General features: G+C 41.8%; 1 protein-coding gene across 1 annotated transcript in view; it reads left to right on the top strand.

Annotated features, from left to right (window-relative positions):
- The window catches only part of CYTH3 (cytohesin 3), a 68,716-nt gene extending 41,563 nt beyond the window's left edge, over positions 1-27,153 (top strand). The window contains exons 5-13 of the mRNA XM_079953933.1: positions 3,566-3,684; positions 10,841-10,921; positions 12,094-12,206; positions 12,730-12,878; positions 14,074-14,185; positions 23,372-23,448; positions 23,543-23,614; positions 24,339-24,493; positions 25,227-27,153. Coding sequence (XP_079810059.1) covers positions 3,566-3,684; positions 10,841-10,921; positions 12,094-12,206; positions 12,730-12,878; positions 14,074-14,185; positions 23,372-23,448; positions 23,543-23,614; positions 24,339-24,493; positions 25,227-25,299 — 951 coding nt within the window. The 3' untranslated portion in view covers positions 25,300-27,153. The remainder of the gene's footprint in view (positions 1-3,565; positions 3,685-10,840; positions 10,922-12,093; positions 12,207-12,729; positions 12,879-14,073; positions 14,186-23,371; positions 23,449-23,542; positions 23,615-24,338; positions 24,494-25,226) is intronic.
- Positions 27,154-27,542: the final 389 nt, after the last annotated feature.

Here is a 27,542-nt window from a genome sequence, read left to right as displayed (position 1 = left end):
CAACATCAAACCATTTGTAGCAGTCGGTACAAATAAAAAATGACCCCAAAGACTGGCAAAATAAGACTGTCTCAGCCATTCACCTAAGGCAGGGTGGTCCAGCATGTGGCTTGCCAGGCCTTTTTTGGCAGCCCCAGGCAAGGCAGGGAGCTGCAGCACAGGGAAGGAGACCTGAGGGCTCTGACAGAGCCCTAGAGTCCTCCTGTCTCCTTCCCAAAGCCTAGTTCTGTTTGCTTCATCAGCGCATATAAGGCACGTGTATTCTTCCTTGGTGGGGATTTTATAGAGACCTGTGCTGGCATAAACGCTAACAGACAGCTGCTGCCAGGGAATCAAGGCTGACTTCACAAGGATGATCCCAAGATGGAGCTTCATAGCTGATGCCATTGTTCTAGGGGGACTGCTCACCTTTCCCTGTGTCACATGTAAAGTGCTGCACTAGGCAACTGCCTTAGAGTGTTTGGCATATTGACCATTGACCCATTTCTCAGTATTGTTGCTGCTGGCCAGTAGCCTAGCTATCCAGATTCCCAAGCAGGGGATGTTCTCATCCCTACCTGGAGATGCCAGGGATTGATCCTGCACAGAAAGCAGATACAACCCTTTCACCCAGGACTAGTCCCTGCTCTGTATTTCTTCATGTTATCGTTCCTTTGAAAGAGCACAGCAGATGTTGATGCTCAATGTTTACATCTACTATATTTAATAATATAAAGCACTTTATTCTCCTTATCTCATATCTTTGAGAGACAGCTTAACCAGCACATATTTGCCTCTTCTTTCAGTTCTTTGCCTTTTTCTTGTTCTTTTTTCCCTGCTTTAAAAGCTTGAATAGGTCTGGAGTCTTGTTTTCCTAAGTGGTTTGTTTCGGAAGATGACAAAATATTTGCTTGGGGCATCTGAATTTCCAGAAAGCAGGCTTTATTAAAGCAAAGTAATTTCAGAAGTGTACAGATTTAAAAAATGGAGTCTATTGATGAGATTTTGAATTGTAACTAATTTCCTAGCTTTCAGTGGTTTCCAGCATGAGTGGAAACATGGTTGGCAGACATGTTCCCCTTTGCAGTGAAATGTGCATCTTTCTTTGTGATTTTTAAAAATGAAGTTGATTGTTGGTATTCATGTTCCAGCTGGGTGTCCAGGGAAGTTTTCTGGATGGTAAAGCAATTCAGAGGGAGACTGGGTAGAGGAGAGGGAAGGTGGGATGGGGGAAAGAGAGAGCATACAGTTTCCTATACTAAAAATAGCTTCTCAGACTGATAAAATGGCATTGGGTTTGCCCTGATAAAGTAGGTTGCAGTTGTTGATTGAATTGTCCAGCCGCAAAATATTTTACTGCTGTTGTTTCTGCAACCTGTCTGCTTGCATCCAAATGCTTGTTCCATTTGTTCACAAATATTGTTTTTCATTATCTCCAGTTTATTTTTAAAAACAACATTTGAGCTTGCTGATTTTAAAAATGAACCATTGCCATTTCTGTTGCATTGTTGCAAGTGCCATTGCTGCTTAAGATAACAGCTATAAAACCAGTAATAAAAACATGATTAAACTCATTTAAATCCTGTTAAAATGCACACACGCCAACCTGAATAAAAAGGTGCAAACTTGCTTCCCAACAGAAAATAAAAAAGGGGAGGACATACCCTAATGTGGTCTGGATTAGAGAGAACATCAAGCCATAATTTGGTGCAATATTAACAAGCCTTTCTTTTAAGGACCATTGGGCTCATCTGCTGACTTCTTCCCCTCATGCATCATGATTCCCTCCCACCCTTCCTCCTTAGTGTTTGGCAAACTATCCATTTGCCTTTTTCCAACCCGGTAAACCAGAGTTTGTGTTTGCCCTACAAATCATCATTGGAAATGATGGTTTGATCCTGGTTACTAATCCTGGTTTGCAGGGCAACCCCCCCCCCCCAGTTTGACAGTTCAGATGAAACAGCAAAATAGGATGTGCCACAAGCCAGGGAGGGAGGGAATAGCATTGTGTGAGTCTATGTATCTTTTAAAAGACTTAATTCATGTACTACCAAATCATAACTGTCTGTTATGTCTGAACCGGCTCACATGTCTGTGCTCTATTTCAAATCATTTGACAGAATTGGAGATTATTTTATTGACTTCAGGACATACCATTATATGTAGCTCTTTTTCAATCCTATATAAGTTTACTTAGAGGTAAACCCCATTCTGGTCAGATTACAGATTTCAGCCTTAGCTGAAATAAAGACACAAGTTTAGATTAAAATACGGTGCATAATATATAAGGCTATATATAATTTTATAGATACAAATGCACTGAATGCTAATGTCACAGTTAGCTCCATGGCTCAGATTACTATAACTAACTGCTTTATCTGATGATACAGTTGTAATTACATGGTGTTATCTATTTTTCTATCTACTCACATTGAAGTGTCCCAGATCATGCTGTGTGTCAAGTCATTAGCATGATGAACAGACAAATATTCAGTTATAAGAAGATTATCTTTGTAATTTGCATCCTGAGGGCTAACATGGAATAGATAATAATTTATATCATTACTATTTGTTTAGTAGATCTTCTAAAATGATTTAATGTAATAATAAAAGACTTGCAAACAACAAGCACCAGTTGCTTGTCAACAATATACCTGCATTTAATAAATATTGAAAAAGAAAAAATAGAGAAAAGAAGCAGGGATTAAAGATGCGGCAGATTAAAATTCCTTAATCTGTTTATAAACATACTTAGGTCTCTTGTATTGACTCAGACAACTGGTGTATCTAGCTCGGTATTATCTGTTTCAATTTAGGGTCATGCAGCCCTCGTCTTTACGAGTCTTCAAATGTGTATTGAAGATCTATTTATTTCCAGTTTATTTTCCTTGAAAGCATATTAGTCTGCTGCTGATGCTTCATCTGGTGCTGAATTGCTTTATTTGTTTTTAATGATATTATCCTGGGGTGAACAATATTGTTGCCTATTTCCACTGCTATCTTTTTGGAGGGTTTAAGGTGGATTGTGATTGTACATTTTATGTTTATATCTTGTAAACTGCTTTAACTGCCCTTTAGTCGGGCTAAAAAGTCCTTAATCAATATACAAAGCAGCTGTCCAAAGCCTTGGGCAGAGTTATTTTCCATCTTGTACTACTTATAATCTTTTAACTAGTGATACAAGGAATTTATATCGGGATGCTATGGAGACATGATTAGGCAAGGCTGAGTGCTATTGTGTTCATGTCTTGTTTGTGGACCTCCCCTAAGCACCTGATAGGCCGCTGTGAGAACAGAATGCAGGACTTTGTTGTGTAATTCAGCAGGGTTGTTCATAATAGCTGATTATTTTGATTATACATATTATGTTTTAGTTTCAGTAAGGTAAGGGGGATGATCCAAAGGCTTCCCAGAAAAGGTGAGCTTTGAGGAGGGTGTGCACAGAAGAGGCTGCATTTGTCAACCATAGGCAAACTCCTACTTATCAATGAAATCTATATAATAACGCCACATCTTAATATTTCCAGAACATATAATCTTGTGAAGACGAAAGCAACTGAATTCATTTCCTCCTGCTGCTTTTTAGGGAATCCAGTTCCTCATAGAAAATGACCTATTGCAGAATACTCCTGAGGACATTGCACAGTTCCTTTATAAAGGGGAAGGGCTAAATAAAACCGTCATTGGAGATTATCTCGGTGAAAGGTAAGTAGAGAACAACCTGTGTGTCTTTTTATGTTAAGCTTGACATGGGGAACCATTCTTTGATTCTTCTTGTTCTCTTTGACCATGGCTATATATCACACACATCTGTAAGAATATACCGTATCTTTCGCCCCATAGGACGCACTTTTCCCCCTCCAAAAATGAAGGGGAAATGTGTGTGCATCCTATGGGGCGAATGCAGGAGGCAGGCAGGCAGGAAAAGCTCCCCAAAGCCGCACACAAGCTCCGCGCGGCTCTTGCGGCTTTTCCTCAGGAGGGACAAGGGACTGACGCAGCCAGTCAGTCCCTTCTCCCTCCTCTAAAAAAGCCCACAGGAGCCGTGTGCTCCTTAAAGGGTGTGCGGCTCCTGTGGGCTTTTGCAGGAGGTGGGGGTATTGCCATAGCGGCACGCAGCCTCTCCCGGCTGGAGAGGTGGCACGCGGCTATGGCAGCAGCCTCTTTAGCCATGCGCCATCTCTCCAACCCGGAGAGGGTGCGCGGGGCTAAGGAACAGCCCCGCGACCCTCTCCTAGCTGTAGAGGTGACACGCGGCTAGGGCAGCTGCCTCTTCTCTTCCTCCTCCAGCTTCGCTTGAAGGGCGCTGCACAGTTCTCCCTCTCTGCGCAGCGCCTCTCCTTCGCAGGAGAGGTGTTGCGCAGAGAGGGAGAACTGCACAGCGCCCCTTCAGCCACGTGCCTGCCTGGAAGCTGGAGGAGGAACAGAAGGGTCTCCTTCTATTCCTCCTCCAGCTTCCCAGCGAGGCGCCTGTCCTGTGAAGCCGGAGGAGGAACAGAAGGGTCTTCCACTGCATCCCAAAGCCTGGGGCATGCTGAGCTCAGCGCGCCCCAGGCTTCGAGCTTCGCGCAGCTCTCCACAAGCCGTGGGAGCCCGGCGGGACTTCGCACTGGGCTCCCACTGCTTGCGGAGAGCTGCCTGTTCTGGGGGCTATTCCCCCGACCCAGCCCCGCACCTGGGGGGGGGGAAATAATTTTTTTCCCCTTTATTTCCCGCCCAAAAAACTAGGTGCGTCCTATGGGCCGGTGCGTCCTATGGGGCGAAAAATATGGTATACGCCATGCAGAAAAATAGGAACACCTGAGAAGTTTTTCAGTATGGCTATGATGCAGAAATATCACCCCACTACCCAACAGATGAAAATGTACTTTGAGGTTTTTGTTTTTAAATGGTTAAATATTTATGTTGAAAGCATATGGTGACCACAGTCCAGCAAACCAGCAGTGCATCTTAATGGGCAGCTGTAGAAAGCAGAGAGTCCGTAGGCACAGACTTTATCCTATCAACTGTGGCCTCCCTACTAAGTCATTTGCAGTATTCAACTTACCTCCTTATATAAGCACATTTATTATTTATTCCTTTGATAGGAACATAGGAAGCGGCTATACATGAGAACAGGTTGTTTGTCCAAACCATCCCAGTATTGTCAACTTTGTTTGGGCAGTAGTTCTCCAGGGTCTCAGGTGTTCACCTCACCTGCTGCCTGATCCTTTTAATTGCTGTGGATTAGACCTGGGGCCTTCTGCATATGATGTATATATTATATGATTTAGCTGTGGGCCCTTCTCTATCCTTGTAAGGGATCTCCAACATTGACTCATAGCCTTTCTCATAATGTGTTTCCTGATCCTTCTTACTGGAAAAGCCATGGATTGAATGTGGAACCTTCTGTGTTCAAAGTGTGTGCTCTACCACAGCTCGAAGCAGCTCATATAGGTTTGTGAATTCCAAGGGGCATTTTCTCCATTGCATTCCTTTTCTTCTGAAACTCAGAGATCTTAAAAATAAAAATCTAGATAGGAATGCATGTGGTTGGGCAGGGACTGTTTCTTCTAAGTGGAAGCAAAATGACACATTGCACAGGTGTATCTTCTTCACACATGCTTTCCTGAGTAGAGGAAACACTTATAAAAATAAGTGTATAGGATTAATGATAATTAAATGCTTGGGTTTTGTGATGCAAATCTCGTGAGGTTTCAGAGTTAGATTTTGACAATTATGTGTGGCATTTAATGTTGAGACCAGAGAAGAAGAGCCTGCTAATCTTAGGAGACAGCTGGCTACATAATTATTAGCTATCAGCAGGCTACTGCCTGTCCTAATAATAGTTCTTTTCGTCTGTTTAATGTTGTCTTCTGTGAACATCTTATTGGTGGTAATATATAGTTTAAGCAGGCACTTCAGTGGGATAGCAGCATCCCCTAGCTTTTAATGTGAAAAAATATTAAACATAAAGGCCATTCTGGCTGCGAATTTGACCTTTAAAATGTAGAACCAAAACTGCAATCAATGTATAGCAAAGACTGCAAACTTAAATCATCTTGAGAGCTTCTTTATCCAATTTAACCTGGATTTCCTGGTCTGCAAACAGCTTCAGGTCCCTCACCCCCCCCCCCTTTATACGTGACTGAAAATAGTACAGACTCTGGCAGAGAGTATCTTAATAGATACCAGATGCCTTATTGTGATGTAATGCTTCTTGGAGACGAAAATATGGGGCATCGTTCACAAGCTCCGTTGCAGTCGCAAAATGGCATGAATAAAAGTAGTAATTCATACTGGAGGAGTAGATACTCTCAGTCGCTTTGGGTGTGAATATCTAACATGGTATTTCAGAGTTTCTTAGGAGTAAGGCTTTCTTGTGTTTCTAATGTAGGCAGTTGAATGTTAAAGAACATTGTTCTACAACAGAACTGAGCTGCTTTTTTGTGTTGTTCCTAATTTATGTCATTAAATTGTAGCTAATATAAAATATATTTTTTTAAAAGAAAGTGTAGCTAACTATGTACATCTGGAGTGGGAAACTTCTGTTCTGTGGGTCTAATTAAACCTGCTAGGCCATGGTATTTGCCCTGTGAGGCCATTCTGGCCAAGCTGCGTCCCCCTGGCCTATACCTGACAAATAGCTCAGGAGGCCAGGCCTACTGAACACAGCAACTCTTCCCAGTAGATCTTGCCCCAATGAGGCAGTTGTGTGGACTGTATGAAAGTTTTGTAGCTTAATACTTAGAGGCACGGTGGAACTAGGAAGTGTTTAGAACTGCAGTCCTAGCCATGTTTACTTGAAAGTAAGTCTCATTGAATTTGGTAAGATTTACGTCTGAGTAACAAGCTGAGGATTATGCTGTACCACTTGTGAATGGCATGTCAGTTCAGGGGAGATAAGTTTTAGCCAAGTGTGTATTATCTTTAGCAAGTTATTTAGTGTCTGAGAATTTTCCAAACACTTTCTCGACATTTCTTCCGATGGTTAAATGTCTATATGTATACTAAAAATATATTTAAAAGACATCCTCACGTGCCCATCTGTCTTTGGGGAGGATCAGCTTGCAGTGCAGAAATGTACAATGTATGCAATAATTTGAATGTTTGAGATGGGAAGTTCAAACTGAGGAATTTTATAGCTTTAAGGTTCTGGGCAGGCAAAACTATATTTTTTTTCTTTCATTTATGCTCCCCAAAATCATGTGGTCATTTTTAATTTCTATTTTACAGATGGATGACAACTATGTTGTCACTATTTCTGTTTTATACATGAACTGAGCCTTAGGGAGAGTTTCTTGTCAAAAGCCACCAAAAGAGCCCATGGCTAAGCTGCAACTGGTCTTCACACCCACATCTAAATTTCATTTCCATAGAACTGTTCTTTATTGGTGGGTCAGGACCCACAAAAGGGTGATATCAGGACCTAATATGGGTTACCCTAGTGGTACCGCCACTACTTTCTTTTAAAAAAATCATTAAACAACAAAAAGAAAGTCTGAAATTTTGTGAATGTCTTTATGTGTGTGTGATTGGGAGAAAGGTGGGATAGAAATACTACTACTACTACTACTTTGCAGAGGCAAAGTTCTTGCACTCAGCTGAAAGTACTGCATTTTTTTTTACTCTGAACTAGTCTTAAACCTTCTGCATTTACCACTTGCTTCTTATAGTGAACCAAATTTGCATGCAGGACAACAAATAGTTTTGAATAATTTTTTATGTGACAGACGGAAAATCGGAAGTCCTTTTTATTCTTCTCCTTTTTTCTCTCTGTCTTTTCTTCTATAAGTTCATTCTTTTTATCTTCTTTCTTCTCTCTTTTTTCTTTTGTTTTCCTTTGGTGTCCGCTGCTCTGGGCCGTTGTTGGGGTCCAAGGATTACACACACATGGGTGGGTGGATGGAAGGACCCTGAGTGAGAAGTCAGAGAAGGAAAGACTTCCCTTCAGGGTGAAAGACTGGGAGAAGAAAGGAAAGCTCTCAGGCAAGAGCTGGGAGGGCCCACCACTTTGTGTGAGACAGGGCTTAATGGCTACCTTTGAGCAAGGACTCTGTGTTTTCTCTTTCTCTGTTTTTGTTTTTCGTTTTAGAATAGTTTCTTTTATCTTATTGTATCATGAAAAAAGCTTTAATAAGAGCTTCTAAAAAATGGATAGCAAATAGTGCCCGGTTGCCATAGATGACAAGGCATTGCATGCACACACTAGCTGGTCCATCCATTAGCAAGGTGAGGTGGTAGCCTCATGTGGCAGATCCAGCCTCCTCTGCCACCTCTAACCTCCTCCTCCATGCCCAGCCACCCCCTTTGCCACTACCTGCCACTTCGGAGGCAGCAGCAATGGAGGGGGGAGGAGGTGTCAGGGTGGGAGCAGCATTTTCTGTTTTGCCTGAAGCAAGCTGGCCCTGTGGAAGTGAGTCAGTGGGCTGTCATTGACAAGGGCAGGGAGACCAGGACAGAGCAGTTCAACCTCCCTCTGTGTCCAACATATAAAGCAAGTAGTCTGCCAAAGAGGGAAATCTCCTCTTTTGAACCCAGCATAGGATTGCAGTGGATCTCTGGACAAGGGACAGAATTTTCTACCCCTCCTCTACCAGCTTCCACCCTGCTGGAAAATACAGACTAGAAATGGCTGTACCATGTCCAGATAAGGTTGAAGTTGTGTACTGTATAACCAAGAGGGAAACATAGAGGTATTTCTCCAAAGGATTCTTCCTGAGTGTATTTTCTAAATAACGTTAATTACTTTCTTTATACCATTCCCATTAAGGATAAAAACATTCCTTTTGATGCGTTGATCTACTAATTTCCCCTTGGCAAGAGCTTCTATTGTATTTATAACAGCAACAACTTGCTCACATCCTATTTAATGAGTGGAGTTTTCAACATATTAATTAAAATACTTGAAAAGGTTTGTTATGTACACTTAAGGAGGCGATTCAGGCACCTGTTTGCTTTAGAAACCCGCCTACCTGTTCTTGAGTTAGAAGCTGATCTGCAACATTTTCATTTAATGATGTGATTCAAACACACCCTAAGGATTACAGGGCATCTGAGTCTAATAGTATTGAAATTCACAATGGTGCTGAGTCAAAGAATAACTACCTTAGTTGTATTACCATTTTTCTCTTTTTTTAAAAAAGAATAAAATATGCATAGTTCATAATTCATGCCCTTATATGAGTTTACATTTTGTACTGTGTATAGGAGAATAAAATGTAAGTTGCTTATTAACATATTAAATTGACCGATGCTCTTCTGCTGCACAGCTTTAATAGTTCATAATGGCACTGGATTTTATTAGAGTCCTGAGATTTCCAGGTTTGATTTAAAGGGGAAAAATTTTCTAGTCCTCATAACTGTAATGCCAAGTTTGAAAATGTAATGGCAAACTGAAGCCCAAGCTCATTCTTTCTTCCTAACTTCTGGGAATTCTGGGAAGCCTGTAATTCTGGGAATTGCATGTTTGTTCCATTGTCTTTGAGATGGGAAACTTGCATGTACAAACAAGTTGCTTGTATAGCTTTTTACTCCCACTACAGGCGACTGAGAACAAACATGGCTCATATTCGGTTCAACTTGACTGCCAGTTCAGATACAGAGGGTTCTTGGGTCCTGCAGGTGACTACTTGCAAATTGAACTTATTTGCACCCTGTTTGAAAGCAAGCCAGAAGAAGTTGAGTTCTGCGCTGGCTGGATACTTGATGCATTTATTGCCGTTGTTAAATATGTATCCTGCAGTTTTCAACAAAAATTCCTTCTCTCAGGGCAGCTAACAGCATGGCTATTTGTTAAGGAGGGCATTGCGTTAGACTACCTCAAATTGGATGTTGTCTGGCCTATGCTAAGCAAGGATGTCCTTGTTGAGTGAGTGGTTACTCCACAACTTTAGCCTTGCTTTAAGTATATCATATTCTGGATCCCTGCTTCCCCTTCTTGTGTACATGTGGTTATTGTGCAGGATCATCTGAGGAACAATGTTGGTATATGACACACCAGTACCATGCCTCTTAACTAGGTCAGCTTGGTGTGCATCCAGTATTTCACTTTGGTTGGGGAACTGGATGTGGGAATAGTGTTGGGCCTCAGTCAAGATTCAAGTTCTAGGCAATGGGGACGTGAGACCAGGAGTTGGGTGTCAGTCAGCCCTCATGGGCTAGAAGTGAGTGTGGTCTGAAACAGGCAGAGGTCAGGTAGAAGTGAAAGGATCAAAGGGAGGAGGAGCGTAGACAGCCATCCCTACCATTTTAGGCAGTTGAATTTGGGGGCAACAAATAGTTGGTTATTTAATTTATTATTATTGTGTTTTTATTGCCAGGGGATAGCAAGAGGCACTTTTGAGATTTTCTGCCGCAGGTGCAAAAATAACTCAACTGGCCTTGAAAACCATGCAGCCTGATTGTGGAGGGGAGGATTTGCTGCTCCCCTTTCAGCAGCAAAGTGTCTTGGGTCAGCAGGGAGTCTCACTGTGCAAGAGATGAGCGCTATAGGCTTAAGGAGCAAGCTCTGAGGCTGGGGCTTTATAGGACCTGGGACAGGTGGGTGCAGCAACCTACAAGGCAGTACCAGAGTTTAGTCCTGCGGTAGACACTTGAGTGCTGGTGCCATAAGAGATAAGGCACCGGAACCTGAGTGCTGGGAAGCCCTAGTTCAAGTCACACGTGTATGTATCTATGCACACCAACACCACCTAGGTAGCAGAGGCTAAACAAGAGAAGGGACAAAAGACCATTGGGACACCTGTTATTGATGAAGCCCAGATTCCCTTTGGTCATGTGAGCAGCCAAACCTTGTGGATAGGCAGGCTGGGGGAAAAAGCAGTCAGAATATTGAAATGAATTGCCACTGACATTTTACTCTGTGTGTTTTATTTCACAGGGATGACTTTAATATTAAAGTACTTCAGGCTTTTGTTGAACTCCATGAGTTTGCTGATCTCAATCTTGTACAAGCCTTAAGGTGAGCACACTAAAAAAAACCCCTCTCTTACAACTTTTTCCTAAATATATTTGCAATTTTTAAGCAGAGGCCACAAAAATAACAGAATCTGCCCCCCCAATGCCTTAATTTGGTGAGCAGCACAAGTAACAGTGTGTGTGTGTGTGTGTGTGTGTGTGTGTGAGAGAGAGAGAGAGAGAGAGAGAGAGGGACTGAAATGTAAGGTTACGAATCATATAGCTAAAGAAAATAAGAATTCCAGGCCATGTTGATAAGTCACAGCAAATAGTGTTAGAGACTACCTTGACCTATTATGGTTTGAACCTTCACCACTGATAACACAATGTTACCCAAAACAGTAAATAACTCCTATTTCAAGTTTGTCTTGCTGTTAAATGAAGGATATAAGTTTTGTTGCCTAAATAATTCAATGGTACCATCAAATAATTTGTTTAATGGTGCATTTCAATAATGTATTTTGAAGGGTCAAAGGGGTGTTATAAGCAGAGCAGCATTGCTGGCAATAGTGTTAATGAACTCTGTCAGAACTCACCCAGGTGGAGATGAGTGATTACTCTAGTTGCCTTTGGACTTAATGTTAACCCATAGCATTACAGGAATGGTTGTGCAGTGAGGAAATTGCAAGCTTCTTTTTCCAATTAACTGTACTTTTGTGTTGTAGCCAAATCCTAAACCATGGTCAATTCTAACTGTAGTTTACTAATGCAAGCCAGTTTCATAAAAGCATGGTATGATATTGTTTAGTTTAGTAAGTCCTAGTTAGTACTAACTGTGGTTTGTTTGATTCAGATGTTATGAGTCATGACAAGATATGATTAGTCTAAAACAGAAGTGAAAGGTCCCAGAACTGTCCATGTGGCCACACCGGACAAGAGGAAAGGGAGGAATACATACCATGATCCTGGGTTGGGTGTAATATTAAGCCAGGAAGCATGGTTTTCTCCCACAATGCCCAAGTTCTTGGGCACAGTCATAGTAAACCATTAACTGTGGCTCATTGTAACACATGACTGGGGCATCTGATTAACGTAAGCTGCTAGGCTACCAATTTTATTTTGGGGAAAAACTTGAAATCAGCGCTGATCTACAGAGACATAGTGTTTGATGGTGTTATAGCAAGAGATACTGTAGTGGGTGGTATCTGACATGCAAGTTAATGTATATCTTTGCAGGCAGTTCCTGTGGAGTTTCAGGCTTCCGGGAGAGGCTCAAAAAATAGATCGCATGATGGAAGCTTTTGCTTCACGTTATTGCCTTTGTAACCCTGGAGTCTTTCAGTCTACAGGTTAGTGGTGATGGCTTTCCTAGCCCGGTTGTGTTTAATGTGTCAGTAATATTGGGTAAAAATTGGATGACAAGAAGTAAGCTAGAAACCTGTAACAATCTTGACTGGAGAGAGCACAAGAGTCCAAGCTCATTTCTCTGGCTCAGTGTCGCCACTGAGACCCATGGTTCCTCTCAAGAGACCCAAGTGGGAGAGGTGAACTGTTCATCTCTTTAGTCTAGCCTGCTTTGGAATGTTGTTTAATGGTAATTAAGTTACGGGAAATTGAGACTAATTTGTGAGTGGTTCAGGCATGCTCTTTTCTAAAAGCAGTAAATCTTCATACAATCACTTTAGCTACCTCTTTTCTGGTACACATAAGAACTTTGGGTGGGTTCAAAGCTCCGGTTGCAAAGTGTGAATTATCACCATTGGGGTTTTGGGAGAAGAGAAGGGGCTTCTCATGCCCTTGCTTTCTTATTAATAACTAGCCATGGACTGGTTTTACGAAGAGTAATCATTCCACTTTGATGTTGCATTTCAGATACATGCTATGTGCTATCCTTTGCAATCATTATGTTAAACACTAGTCTACACAACCACAATGTCAGAGACAAACCAACAGTGGAGCGGTTTATATCTATGAATCGAGGTATTAACGAGGGCGGGGACCTTCCTGAGGAACTGCTGCGGGTAAGCTGCTTTTACAACGGCAAGTGTGCCGACTTTCTGCTTTTGATGTGGGGCCAAGAAACAAGTGCATCAATTTTGGCACTGATCTCTTTGGGAACCAACACAGTAGGATTTATTATCATGTAACATTGGATCTCTGGAGAAAGAATTCTCTCAGTAATGCTAGGTTGAGAATAGCTGGCTTGCCCCCAAGGATAGCAATCATTCTTTAGGGACTGTGCTGGGAACTGAACTGGGGTTTCCCCAGTCTCTAGCTCCACCATCCCAGCCACTACTTTACACTTGCTTTTGTTCAGTTGTGTCTATACTTTATGCAGCATTTTGAACTAACTCTCTTGTGTGAGCAAGGGACCATTAACTGTGATGGTCCTCCACACATCTACATAACTGACGTTGGTACATAAGAAGCTGAGTCAGACCTCCAGTCCGTCTAGCTCAGAACTGCCTGTGCTGTGTGCAAGTGGCTCTTCAGAGTTTCTGGCAGTCCTAAAGTGGAAATGCCAGGGATTGAATCTGGGGCCTTTTTGCATGCAAGATGTGCTTTACTACGGAACCTTTCCTGGATAGGAGCTCCATCTCTGAAGATGAACAAATGCTTCCAACACAAATGGTTAACTGTACATTCACCTATCATGGTTGTTATGTGTTGACCAAGCTGGCCTCTGCTTCTTCCCTCACATTCAACTACCATAGTACCTCTATGTCCTGCTGAATATGGAAAGATGTTTATGATATATATATATATAACGAGTGTGTATCTTGCAGGTAGATGCTTCTTCCTGCAGATTTCCAAAGTAGAACTACTATTTTCCAAGGAAAAATCTCATTAGCCTTTTTGCTTTCTGTAAAGTGGATGATTCTCAAAGTGAGAGATTCATGCAAGCCCATTTTACCTGATTCAGGTGTTTCCTGGTGTGTTTTGAATGGTTGAACATGTTTACAGATTATTTAATTTTCAGTGCTTCCATTTTTGCCTTTTTTGTGACCTACTGTTGAACAATTAACATAGCTAGCACAATACATGCTTATCTTGCCCATGAAAAGTGCAAAATTATTTGCAGATATGACCATGCAAATAGTTTCTACGAAAATAATTGATTTTAGTTTCTCTTTGAGGTGCTTTGACAGAACCTGCTGGCTGCACCTTGCAGCCCTGGCAGTGGTGTTAAACTTTTCCTCTCCTGTTTTCTTCCAGAATTTATACGAAAGCATTAAAAATGAGCCCTTTAAAATCCCAGAAGATGATGGGAATGATTTAACTCATACGTTTTTTAACCCAGACCGAGAAGGTTGGCTGCTGAAATTAGGTCAGTAAGTGGATAATTTCCCTGATACTTTATTTTGTGTATTAGCATGTGCTGCTTTTGTATCCCCCCCCCCCGCCCCACTATTACGTTGAAAATTTAATGCAATGGAATCAGTATTAGTTTCTGCTCAAATATTGCCAACCACTTTACATAATTCTTTTGTCTTATTACTACTTTATTATCCTCCTACTTCACAATTTTGAGTGAAGTTTGATTTTCAGCTTCTTGGGGTTGAAAAGGTCAGCCGAAACCGAGTCCTGGCTCTTTCTTTCATAAAGGTAGCAGAATCTGATAGATTACAGGGTTGTTGTTGTTTAAAAAACACTTTAAACCTTTTCCAATAATGCTGTTGTGTTGATTCACAATTAGGTTTTCTGTGCGGTCACACAAAAGAACACACCTCTCTCTTCCAAAGGTTATTCCTGTATGTCTTTAGTCGTCCCCCCCCAAAACCCTGGTACTTGTTTATTTCTGTTGGTTTGATTTTTGGCTATGATTTTTTAATGAGTGGTTTAAATGTGCCTTCTTGTTTTCCTTATGGCCTATGACCTATCACCTTTCTGTTCTGTGACTGGCTGTCTCTGCTTATTCTGCATTAGGAGGTACGTAACTGATGGCTTTCTATCCCCTCTCTCTTGTTCTGTTGCTCATTCTCTCTTTGATTTTACCCTCCCCGCCTTCCTCCTTGTCTTCCTCGTTGCTCAGTTTCCATTATTACAGCATTTGTGGGGTTACCATGCTTGTCACTTAATACCACTAACTTCAGTCTGGCAAAGCCAATGGGATTCTGCTCATGCATAAGAGCACAAATGTTAGCTTCTAGCTCACGTTTGAAATGCTCAACACTTAGCAGTTGACGACCTCGATATGCACAGTACCAGTTCTGTGCAGCTTGATCCATATGGGATTGGTGAGCTAAGTGCCCCCAATTTATTCATGTATGTATAAACAAACAAACAAACATACCCTATCTGTTTTCCCAACAAAGTTTATTGTAACTTTCCCCTCTACCCTTGATGCCTCTGTGACAGGCTTGGACAGTTACAGAAAGCTACTGTAACCCTAAAAATAATCATGCAAAGACATTAAGTGTCATGGACTTACCACAAGACTCTAAATGAGAGATTTTGGATTAGTAAGTGGAAACGTTTGTGGCTGCTTGTTCAGGCACAGAGATGTCTACATGAATGGGAAAAGCAGTGTTGGTTCTGAAGAGAAGCTCTAGAATCATTTTGCAGGAAATAAAACTGAGAGGAAGGATTCTTTAGACAGTATCACACACAACCTTCATGTGCTTCAGAAATAGAATTGTTCTTGTAAGGAAACAGTATGTTAAGATGTTAGCACTCCTTTTCTTTTTTTAAATAAGTATTTCCATCTGAACTGTATCGTAAGTCCAGGAGCCTGTTTGTTCTGTGCACATTTTTATGTGTATGTTAAAGAGTTTATTTGAACAAAGCTGGAGACCTCCTGAGTCAGTAGGAACCTGAAACTTTTGGCAGCTGGTTGGTGTTTGAGGGCCAAAGTGTGCGGAGTCCATTCAGGCTCTTTTGAAATGTGAGGTAGCTTAGTTACAAACTTGGTCTTAACGAGACAGTCTTGCCAAATATCAGGTTTTGTTTGGTCACCAGTGAATTTAGACCTTCCTTCTGCATTGTTTGTTTTAAAATGCTGATATAAAAGGCCTAATCCCAACCAGGTTCAGAGGCAGCTTTGGGTTGTTGTTGAAAATAAGGTGCATTGAGACCCCCTTGACACTTTTTCCATAAAGACTGGCCAGAAGTCTGATGTTTGTATTCTCCTAGTGTAAAGTTGCCTTGTAATCAGGGGGGCCAACTTGAATAAAATATTGGGAGGGGGCGGGTAAGCCCTGCCCTGCATAATTGAACACAAGATGTAGTGTGCACACACTATTTGAAATGCAGTGCCCATCCACTTTGGGGGCCCCCAGCCCCCAGCTGTTATAGGTCCTGGTCAAAGAATACACCATGCTTATTTTAAGAAGTTTAACATATAATCGCTTTATAATTGTTTAATCCTACTTCTTCTTATCTTTCTTTACATAGATCAATCGCCTTCTATAAAGCATGACAGTGATTGTATTGGAGTGTGTGTGTGTGTGTGTGTGTGTGTGTGTGTGTGTGTTTGGAAGGAGACAGCAGACTGGGAAAAGCTAGCCAAAGATTTTCCTAGCAGCATCAGACTCTAGTTTATTTTGGGTTAGTTTGCAGGCATTGCATAAGGATTAATTGTGGGCCAAATGAGGGGGCGGTGGCTGTAATAAAATCCCTCCTTCTGCCCTTTCTAGTAGACATTCCAGCTGGACAAAGATCTCACAGGCGACAGATCCCGGGATGCAATTCTTCTGTACCAGAATTGTTTTTTCTTCTAATAACACTGTCTGCTGGCAATAGCTCACCTAAACTGTCTAGTACTAAAGCATTTGTTGTACTTAGCTGAGGTCTGGCTTTAATATTTTCCTCTTGTGCTCAAGAGGCAAATATGTTAGTTTCTTGGGTTTATTTTTGGCCACTCTGAGGCTTTTACTGAAGATGAACTATTTTGCAGTGGGAATTAGAATGTGGAAGGGTGGGGCATCATCTGCCTTCTTTCTACTGTGCCAATTTCCGCACAAACTGGTGCCTTCCAGATGTTTGGGCCTTGGCTTGCCTGGACCTGATGGAGGGCACTAGGTTGACGATGGCTTTGATGTGTCAGTAATGATTCCCAAAGCCTTTTATTTTTCTTGTAAGGGAATGAGTCAACTACTGAACTTGTCCAAATGGGTGTCCTTTTTACCAGCAAGTTTTTTACCAACATTTTGTGGAAAGGTCCACTGTTCAGGATATGCTTTTACACAGACATGGTAGCTGTTAAATCCTACCTCATTTACCATCTTTTTTCATCACAACTCTTGGTGAAGCTTTTAGGTCTCCTTGATACAAGATACCTTTCTTTTTAATTTAACACCTACGAATGAAGGACATTGTTCATTTTTTCCGGTGCTCTAAAGTTTCACTTAGCTGCTTTTATTGATTTCCTTATACAATAATGTGACTTCTCTAATCTGCAAGGTGTGTATGTGTGTGTGTGTGTGTGTGTGTGTGTGTGTGTGATGTTTTATCCTTCCTGTTGACTCTTCTTTCCCTTTCCATTATTAACTGACCTTATGCTATGAATGGGGTACTACTACTACATATGATTTCTAGATGACCTGTCACTTGGTTTGCTTTAAATGTTTGCCTCTAGAATTATCCATTAATTTTATAACATGCTTGCTCTGTTTGTGGAGGGAAGACAGATTGCTTTGGGAGATGCTCCTTCTTTTCAGCTGTCAGAGTGAGGATGATAGGAAGGGAGAGCAACACCTTATGCCAGAATAGTCCCTGAAAAGCAGGACTTTTCTTGGGCTCCAGTTTAACTGCTTAGGTCTGCTCTGCTCTGTACATAAACACACAAAATTTGGCTTCCTTTTGTCTTTTACCTGCTTCATCTCCTCCCCTGTTATTTTTATTGATGGCTGTAGAGTGAGTAATGCTCAGGTTTCCTTCTTCTGAAAAAGAAGTCTGGACTCTCTATGTAGAGATACATTAGAGAAACAGTGTGATTTATCTAAGTAGAGTATTATGAACAATGAAGCAGACTGGCTAAGGTGTCAGGCACTGGATCAAATGGAGTAGACTGGGCTCACAACTTGAGTGCCTTCTGCCAGATAACAAGAGCACAATAAGGAAATGTTACATTTTTCATGTCCTGGTGAACCCCAAGAATGCCAAGTTCTTCTCCAGCATTTTGGTTTTTGTATATTGGCTGATTCAGCCCTGGCATCCATTGACTTGACTGTTCTTGGATTCCATTGACTTGACTGTTCTCTGATTCCAAACCGAGATAAACATTTGCGAATGTTGGCTCTTTCCTGTTTGTTATCTGCATGCCACCACCTCTTGGCACTAGTTCAAGTTAGTAGTCTTTGCCATTAATTTTGAAGAGTAGTTTGATCAAATTTACTGTTAAGATGTAAGGATCAAGATGTGGTTTAACTTGTAGAGGCTCTTACGTTGAGTCAACATGCAGCGCACCACCAACTTGACTTCATCAAGTTCTGCATCTTAGCCTTCCTCTGTTTCTGCTCCTTGACCACACCCAACAGAAAAATGTTGTTTTGACTTGTTAGGACTATGAAACATAGGCTTGCATGTGGTAGGAAACTAGAAATACACATGAATGGAATGTAAGAGCAGCACTGGGCTACGTCTGTGAGACCTGTAATCCCTTTATGTGCTATAAGCCACCCAGAGTGCTGGGGAAACCTAGCCAGATGGGTGGGGTATAAATAATAAAATTATTATTATTATTGCTTTTGCTTTTAAAGTCATATTGGACATAATATAGCCTCTAACTTTAAGAGCTTACATTGCAGAGCAGTTTGAGAAAACTGCAGGATATCCAGCATATTCCTGTAATTGTTCTGCAGTTCAAGATCTTGTTTGTTTATTTTTACAATGTATTGTGCCAACAACAAGCTCAGAGAGACAAAGCCTTGTTGACCAAGGAAGAGCTGCAGATGCTTTTATAGCTGTGCCCTGGACTGAGCAGCCAGAGTCACTTAAAATGATTAATCCTTGGGTGAACTATACTGTTTAATGAGAGCCTGATGTTCACGGTGTTCAGTAATAAGATCAGCTGTGCTGAGAGTGAAGGCTAATGGGATTAAATAGGCGGGTAAATGGATGAGGCACAGGAGGTGATGCAACTCCTAAAATCTCTTAACTGCAGAGATACAAAACCTTCAGAGTGAGAGCATCAAATCCATATCTGCATATGATTTCTTGCCTGAGGTCTGTTGATGTTTAGAACACAAAAGTACCAATATTATGGACCTTGTTATAACACATTTCTGAGGTTTTTCTCTCCTTATATTTGTATCACCTGTTGACCACAAAATAGGGGTGCTAAAATGTGAATGGTGTGTGTGTGTGTGAGTGTGTGTGAGTGTGTGTGTGTGTGAGAGAGAGAGAGAGAGAGAGAGAGTGTTTTCCCAGCCTTCCTCTTCATGTCTGTGTGTCGAGTGGTGTTTCTGTGATAATTGGTTAGTGATAAAACAGATTTGAGTTTGCAGTCCTATTATCAGTGAACTAATCTCTAATTAGAAGCATATAATCTTGTGAATTTACTCCTAATTCTATCGATTTACTGATTAGGTTAGTTTATTTGTACCTAGTCACTCGACCCTCATGAAACAAAAGTTTTAACAGTATGAAAGTAATGAAAGCAACGTCAATAGAAGTTAACTCTGAGTCAAACAAACTGCAACATAAATATAAAATGCCAAATTTTCCTAGCCATTACATGTTCCCCTTTTTAGGAGGAAAAATAATTTACTTCCTTCAGATTAAGAAACTCGTGTAAGTACCGTATTTTTCGCCCTATAGGACGCACCGTCCCATAAGGCGCACCTAGTTTTTTTGGGGGGAAATAAAGGGGGGAAAAATTTTTTCCCAGGCACGGGGCTGGGGCGGGGGAGGCCCAAGCTTCCCCCGACCCCAGCCCCCAAACAGGCAGCTCTCTGCAAGCCGTGGGAGCCCAGCGCTGGCTCCCGCTGCTTGCTGAGAGGTCCGCGAAGCCTGGACGCGCTGAGCTCAGCGAGGGCAGGCTTCAGCATGCAGGCAAGTCTCCGCAAGCAGCGGGAGCGCTCCTGCTGCTTGTGGAGAGGTCCGCGAAGCCTGGAGAGCGAGAGGGGTCGGTGCTCACCGACCCCTCTCGCTCTCCAGGCTTCAGCGAAAGCCTGCATTCGTCCCATAGGACGCACACACATTTCCCCTTCATTTTTGGAGGGGAAAAAGTGCATCCTATAGGGCGAAAAATACGGTACCTTGCAAATCCAAAAATCAATCAGTCTCTCTTCCTTTCATGGCACTATCCAGTGAGCAACTTGTGCTTTTGGAAAGTGGGGCACACAAGATGAATAAGAAATCTGTCAGACAATGCCACCTTCTCTCTATCTCTTTCTGATGTGTGTGTTCTTAAGTGCAGAAAGTACAGTGACATTATGAGCAAGGTATAGTGGCTACTTGTCGTCCAATGTAGGGAAAAATGCATATCCCACCTCCACCCTCAAGCTGACTGTCAGTCCACCAAAATCCAGTTGGGTTGGGGTTTAATTAGTGGTGAGGAAAAGCCACTCTGCAAAGATTAATTTTGTTCTTTGATATTTGAGTGCAAACCTGTTGTCCAAGCGAGGTGCTTTCATGGGGTCTGATAGCTTGCCCATTAAGAATAAAAGTGCATATTGACTTACTGTCTGTAGAGCCCACTTTTCACATTTTAGGCAACCCAAATTATATACATTTGTATTACCCACATATAACCCTCAAAAATATTAAAATGTTCACAGTTTAAATATCACAGGCACGCTGGTTAAGTTGTAAGGTAGTGATTCGAAATAAAACTAGCAATACTGTAATCTAGACAACTGTTGGCATGCTTTGATACTGATTTTATACAAGCAGGTTTCCTCTGCCTTCAGTGAGAGCATAGAGACTGTATCCATCAAACAGATATATAGTTGGCAGTTTTGTAGTGCATCCTGTTTTAAAATAGTTAAGCACAATAAGAAAATTGGTGGCTGTGTATGTGAACTGGACTAGCCTGATAAAGCAAGTTTAGCTGCTCCTTTGATTATCTGAGCAAACTAGTTTTGATGCTGTGACAGTGTTGTGATTTAGTGTTAGCTCCTATCTGACGATGAGCTTCTGGAGAAGAGCTCTACTACTTTTAACATATGCTGGAAAGGGAAGTTGGGGTCTTGGTGGTTCACCACTTCATGCTGAGTAAGATATATTTTGCGGTTTGAGGATGTCTTGGGTTCCTTTTCAAAGACATGGCTAAATTATTGCACGTTACATGTGCGTTTATGCAGAAAAATGGAAAAGGTGGTGATCTCTGATCAGTGCCCATTCAAGAGGACTTTTGCATATTAAGCAAGAACTGCCCTTGCTTATTGGTGTGTGTGTGTGTGTGTGTGTGTGTAGCCTGATCCCCAAGTAATGGTGTATAGTCTGTTCGCTGTAAGAGACTAACAGTGGAATTGTATTCATGTTTGCCCAAGATTGGGGGGGCGGTGCTTGTGATGTCATTATGCACAACGTCGCATCATCAGGAGGAGGCCGAGCACAGAGCACAGTGCAGCGTAGTTCAATGGCTGGCTTCTCCTGAGTGCAAGAGAGGAAGCTGCGCTGCACTGGACTTCCCACTCAGCCTCCTCCTGCAATGTCATTCGTGTGTTGCATGTATGATGTCACATAAGTGCAATACGCATTGTCAGGAGGCGGCTGATGAGGGAACACAACGCAGTGTGGCTTCCTCTCTCATGCTCAGGAGGAGCCAACCATTGAACCGTGCCACGCTCGGCCTCCTCTGCCCCCTCAACATCAAGGAGGCTCAGCTTCCTGCCAGCAAATACTGAGGTGGCCACAAACCCCTCTGCCCCTAGGAGTTGGCACACCTGCAAAAAAGTAAGTCTTAGTGTTCAGTGAGGCATCTTCAGAGACAAGCATGTGTAGGGTTGTAGCTTTGTTGTAGTATCAGGCTGTAATATATTGTAGTAAAAATACAGTGGTAGCTTGGGTTACATACGCTTCAGGTTACAGACTCCACTAACCCAGAAATAGTACCTCGGGTTAAGAACTTTGCTTCAGGATGAGAACAGAAATCGTGCTCCAGCGGTGCAGCGGCAGCAGGAAGCCCCATTAGCTAAAGTGGTGCTTCAGGTTAAGAAGTTTCAGGTTAAGAACAGACCTCGGGAATGAATTAAGTACTTAACCTGAGGTACCACTGTACTGGTTGTCCATTGGGTGTATTGCTTTGAGCATTTTGTGAAGCAGCTTATACATCCTGAAAAGGAATACATACATAATTTTTTTGAGCCACTTCAAATGTTTGGGCATACAGTGATTCTTCATATGGAATTTAAACTAATTAATCTTTCATATATCTTCAGAAGCTGATTTGAATGGGAAGAATTCCTCTGTTTCTTAAAGAGTAATATGAAAAACTGTCCCTAATTCCTCTTCCCCATCCCTCCACCCTTGCACAGGTGCCTGGATCACACATATTATCATTCACATGACCATCAGGTGTACTCACAGAACAGCATATGTTACTGCCAGGCTGAATGTCTGAGCTGGCACCATTTGCTGAAGTGGAAACTGTTCTGTTTGAAGATCATATCCCTGAGAGGTGATAGGATAGCCATCTTCAAATATATTCACATGGAAGATGGAGGAAGCTTTTTTCCTGCTGCTCCAGAGAGTAGAATCTGAACCCATGGATTCAAATCACAAGAAAGGAGATTCTGACTAAATATTAGGAAGAACTTTTTGACATAAGAGCTGTTTGATCATGGAATGGACTACTTTGGAAGTGGGTGGACTCTCCTTTCATTGGAGGTTTTTAAACATAGGTTGGATGACTTATCTGTCAGGGATTCTTGAGCTGTGATTCCTGCACTGTAAGGGATTGAACTAGATGGCCCTTGGGGTCCGATCCAGCTCTTCAGTTCTATGATTCTGTTATCTGTTCTGTTCTGCTGATGCTACATTGAGAATGAATTAGAAATGTAGAGAATGTGTACAGTGGTACCTCTGGATACAAATGCTTATGGTTGTGCATGCGTTGGGTTACGAGCTGTGCTAACCCGGAAGTAGCTGCTCCCTGGTGCAAACTTTGCCCCAGGATGCAAGTGGAAATCGTGCGCCAGAGGCACGCACGTGTAGCAGGAGATGCACTTTTGCTAATGGTGCCTCATGTTAAGAACAGTTTCAGGATAAGAACAGACCTCCAGAACGAATTACGTTTGTAACCAGTACCACTGTACTTGTTTTCCCTCCTTTTGGTAAGAAAGGGTTTTGATTGGGGGTGGAGGGGGGAAAGGGACAAGAATTTCCATTTTAGATGCAGTGGGGATGATGGCATTCCAACGCCATCACCCTGTAATATCAAAAGGATATTGCCAATAACCCCTTACATTCATTCAACCTTGACTCATATGTTTGCTTTCACCGAAGCCTGTCTTTTGACAAGCCTAACCATTTAATGAAGTAACAAGTTAACCCAAATCCTGTTTGTCTGCCGCACAGAAGCTTGGCATGATCTGGTGTAACTTGAAGGTGCTTTATGTCTTTACAGGCGGAAGAGTGAAAACATGGAAAAGGAGATGGTTTATACTGACAGATAATTGCCTATATTATTTTGAATACACAACAGTGAGTATGCTGGGTTGCAAATCATAATGTCACTTCTTCCAAGCGCAAGGGGCTCGGGGCTGTTTACTGAGCACTGTCTATCCTGGACTTGCAGGACAAAGAACCCAGAGGAATTATCCCTTTGGAAAATCTCAGCATAAGAGAAGTTGAGGATCCGAGAAAACCGGTAAGGCCTTCTCCTTCTTCAGGAGATACCATTCTGACAGGAACCTCTGCTTTGTAAACACAGGAAAAATCCAGATGAGCTGCATAAGAGCACAGCTTTGATCTTAATCAGCTCCTGTTCGTTTCAATAGTGATAGTACTGGAGGCGTCCTTGGTGGAATGCTTCTCTAATATGATGTCCTCTTAAATGAAACTCATTATTTTGTACTATAATCCAACCTTATAGCAAATTTATAATTCTGTGCAACTCTGCCTTTCTGTTTAAAGATTTGGAAAAACACTAAATTAGAGAGAGAGAATTGCACATATGCCGTAAGAAGCCCTTGACCAGAACAGGCTGGATAGGACAAGAGAAATGACATGAAGATAACAAAAAACCAGGGTTGGTCTAATATAAATAAAGCATAGAATATTTGCTGGGGGAAAGCCTTATTTGGTGTCTCAGTAAAGTGAAGAAACCGTATCCCCAGATTAGCAACAGCAACAAAAAAAATCCCTAGGCTAGTCTGATTCTTGCTTACTCTTAATTAGTGATACTTTTCCCGTGTTTGGGATGTGCCAAACTTCCAGACACTGCTTTTAATACCCATTTTGCAGTTTGTTTTCAAACTCAGTTTCAAAGACTGGAGCTGATCTTACGGCTTTTTCAGTTCATTATATATCATTTCCCAGTAAGCTTTTAACCTTACTGCAAGACTATCCCATATGTGTTTCTGTTTCCCTAGAATTGCTTTGAGTTGTATAATCCCAGCCATAAAGGACAAGTCATTAAAGCTTGTAAGACGGAAGCAGATGGCAGAGTGGTAGAAGGCAACCATGTGGTTTACAGGATATCTGCCCCCACCCCTGAAGAAAAAGAAGAATGGATCAAGTCAATCAAGTGAGTTCTATCTCTAATACAGAAGTGCAACTTTCACCTAAAGCAGTGGTTCCCAATTAGCTAAGTACTGCAAACTACCTCTTTCTCAAAAGCCAAGCTGTGGAGCCCTACTATTGCAAACGTTGATATCTTTGGGGTAGTTACATGAATAGTTCCACTGTGCCCTCCAAGATGTCCCAGAGCAAAACTGGGCCACACTGCTGTGTGAGTCACATGACCTGCACGAAAACACGATGCCCCCAAAAGGCATGTTTTAATTTTTCTCAGCCTCTTTTCTCTTTTGCAAGGAACTGTAATATTCTCAAAATGGGATTCCTCAGCTTAGCGATGTCTTTTTATATTAAGCAGAATAAAAATAAAATAAAATATGATTTAACTTAGCCTCTGGAACAGCAATGGCTTGTGTTTGACTGGAAAGCCGGAATAAGAGACCATTGCCTTCCATAGTTTTGTGGATGATGGTTTGTGCTCACTTTGATTTGGTGAGAGGCCTGATTTGATAGACCCTAGTTACAGCTGTTTCTGGAGGCTGCTGGAGGTGAGCAGATAGAACGTGAAAGCAGACAAGTAAGTAGCTTTAATCTAAACCACGGTTTGCCTGTTTACATGACTTGGGTTCTAAACTATGGTTAGCACAAACCATGATGTCTAAAACAAATCTCTTTGGAAATTTGTCAGTGTGGCTAGCAAATGTGCATATCTAAAAACTAATTCACATCTCCTGTTCTCTTAGGGCAAGTATCAGCAAGGATCCCTTTTATGATATGCTGGCAACGAGAAAAAGAAGAATTGCTAATAAAAAATAGCACTAACAGGGGACTCTTGTGGATCTGCCTTAGCCAAATTGCTAGTACATTATAAAGCCAAGGTAAAGTTCCAAGAAAACAAGACTTGTATTGGAAATGTAGTCACTTTCCTGCAACATCTACCTTCTCTTTGCCCATTTATAATATTCCACAAGATGCTGGAAGAAGTTTCAAGCACATGGATCTATGTGAACTGAAAATTTGGAAACCTTATGTGCCGTTTTGTGTGTGGCAATGTGTGTCATTGAACCAGGAGGTGATGGTATGTAATCTTCCTGTTTTGGGGAGCCTGTGTTCTGGATTGTGACCCGCTGCTGAATCTAGCATTCACAGCTAGCAGATTACTCTTCTTTCTGGGTATGCAGAAGTACTTTTCTCTCCCTTCTTCAAGCCTTCCCTTCCCTTCGCAATGCTGCGAAAGTTTGAGCCCTGATTCAGCTCACATCTGGTCTCTGGTGCTTTCATTTAGAACCCCCATCCTCCAGCTTATGAAAAGATAGGAAGGTTACACTGAAAAAGAAACAACCGCCACAGGCCTGGCAGCTATATGATTAAGAGGCCTCCCTCTCATAAACAGATGGCCGTGCACTGAAAACATGAAGTTCTTGAAGATGAAAAGGTTACAAACATGAGTTTTGGCAGTATCTGTGTAGCTTATCTTTGGTTTTTGGATGCTTTGGAGATGTGTGACATTGCCTCTCCAAGTGTTAGCCTGAAAAGCCTTTCCCAGGTCTCAGTTCTGTCTGGTAACATTCAGCATCATCTTATATTTGTGTAAGGATGTACTAATAATGGTTTGCAGGGCTCCAAAGTTATTCAAAAACACCAGCTTTAATTGTTCTCTTTATTTATTGCCACACAGGAAAATCGAGCAAGATTTTTTTTTTAAATGGGACCAAGCCAAAAAAGAGAGAGTATATGTTTGTATGTGTAAAATATTAGTTTTCCACTGTTAGTAGAGTGCGCAGAATTGCCTGAATCCTTGCTGGGCTTTGCATCTTTCTTAATGAAGATGTGTGCATATAGCTGGTTGGGATAGCCAACTGAGGATGATACAGTTTGGATGATCATTCGAGTTTTCATAAGCCATAGTTTATGAAGCTGGCTCCAAGCCTTCCCCACTTTTCACATTCTCCTGTTATGTGCCAGCTTCCTGTGAAGATTCTGGTTTCTGTTAAACCAGAGTCCCCTGTTGCATCTGAACTCTGGCTGAACGTTGGTTAACAAACCAGGACAATAAGCCAGGATCAACTCCTCTGCTGGGTGTGCAGGAGAACAGGGGATGGTGGGTCCTGCTAGCCTGAGGCATGTTCAAGATTTGTGCTAAAGCACAGGTAAACATGACATGCCAAAATGACTGCTCTGTACGGTTTGAGGATAAGAAGACCCAGATTTGATTCCATTGTACTTCCAAGTACAACCAATAAATAACAGGAATAGGAAATTTGTCTGCAGTGATACCTTGGAGCTTTGAAATCACCTGTCAGTCAGGGATTGCATTTTTGTGTTTTAGTGAGCATAAAGCAAAAGCCTTAAGATACTGTTTGTATATTGTATGATACTGTTGGTTTATTGTATGTATGTAATTAATATCTGCAATATTCATAGGAGGAAAGCATTGGCCTGTGCAAGCAGTCACTGCTGTCCTCTCAGGTGGCAGCATTGCTTATGGTTAGAGCTGTAGATATTATGGGAGGTGTAAAAACTTGATGGGGAAGGTGTTACAGGATCAGCACTGCAGCCTCATGAGGAGAATCTGAATATAAATAACACAGTAGCTCTAGAAGATAATGGAGGCAGCCTTGTATAGGGTGAATTAAGACATTTTTATTTAGATGTTTCTGCTTGCTGAACTCTGAAATTAGATGTAGATTTGCAGAATCATGACCAGCGGCCATGCTAGCTGGGACTGATGGGAGGTTGGAGTTCAACACCACCTAGAGGACCCATAGCTTTGCAGCATTTCACCCTAAGATTGTGGGCAATTATTATTTTTTAAATATTTTACAGAACTCTGATCCATAGTCTGGTCTGGCTTTACACTTCCCTGGTTTCAGTTTGTCACATGTAATCCCTCAGTGAATGTGTTGAAATTACTGACATTTCTAACCCATCTAATTAGCGACCCTGTTTGCAAATACTGTGTAAATGGAGTAATTGAAGTGTTCCATGAGCTTCTTGTCCAAGTGGAAAACAACACACTTCTTAAGGGTAGAGAATGTTTGCATGGCTGCAGATGTTCT

Source organism: Podarcis cretensis (assembly GCF_951804945.1).
Source record: "Podarcis cretensis genome assembly, chromosome: 14".
In the NCBI taxonomy this organism is placed as follows: domain Eukaryota; kingdom Metazoa; phylum Chordata; class Lepidosauria; order Squamata; family Lacertidae; genus Podarcis; species Podarcis cretensis.
This window is presented reverse-complemented; position numbering and strand designations above follow the sequence as displayed.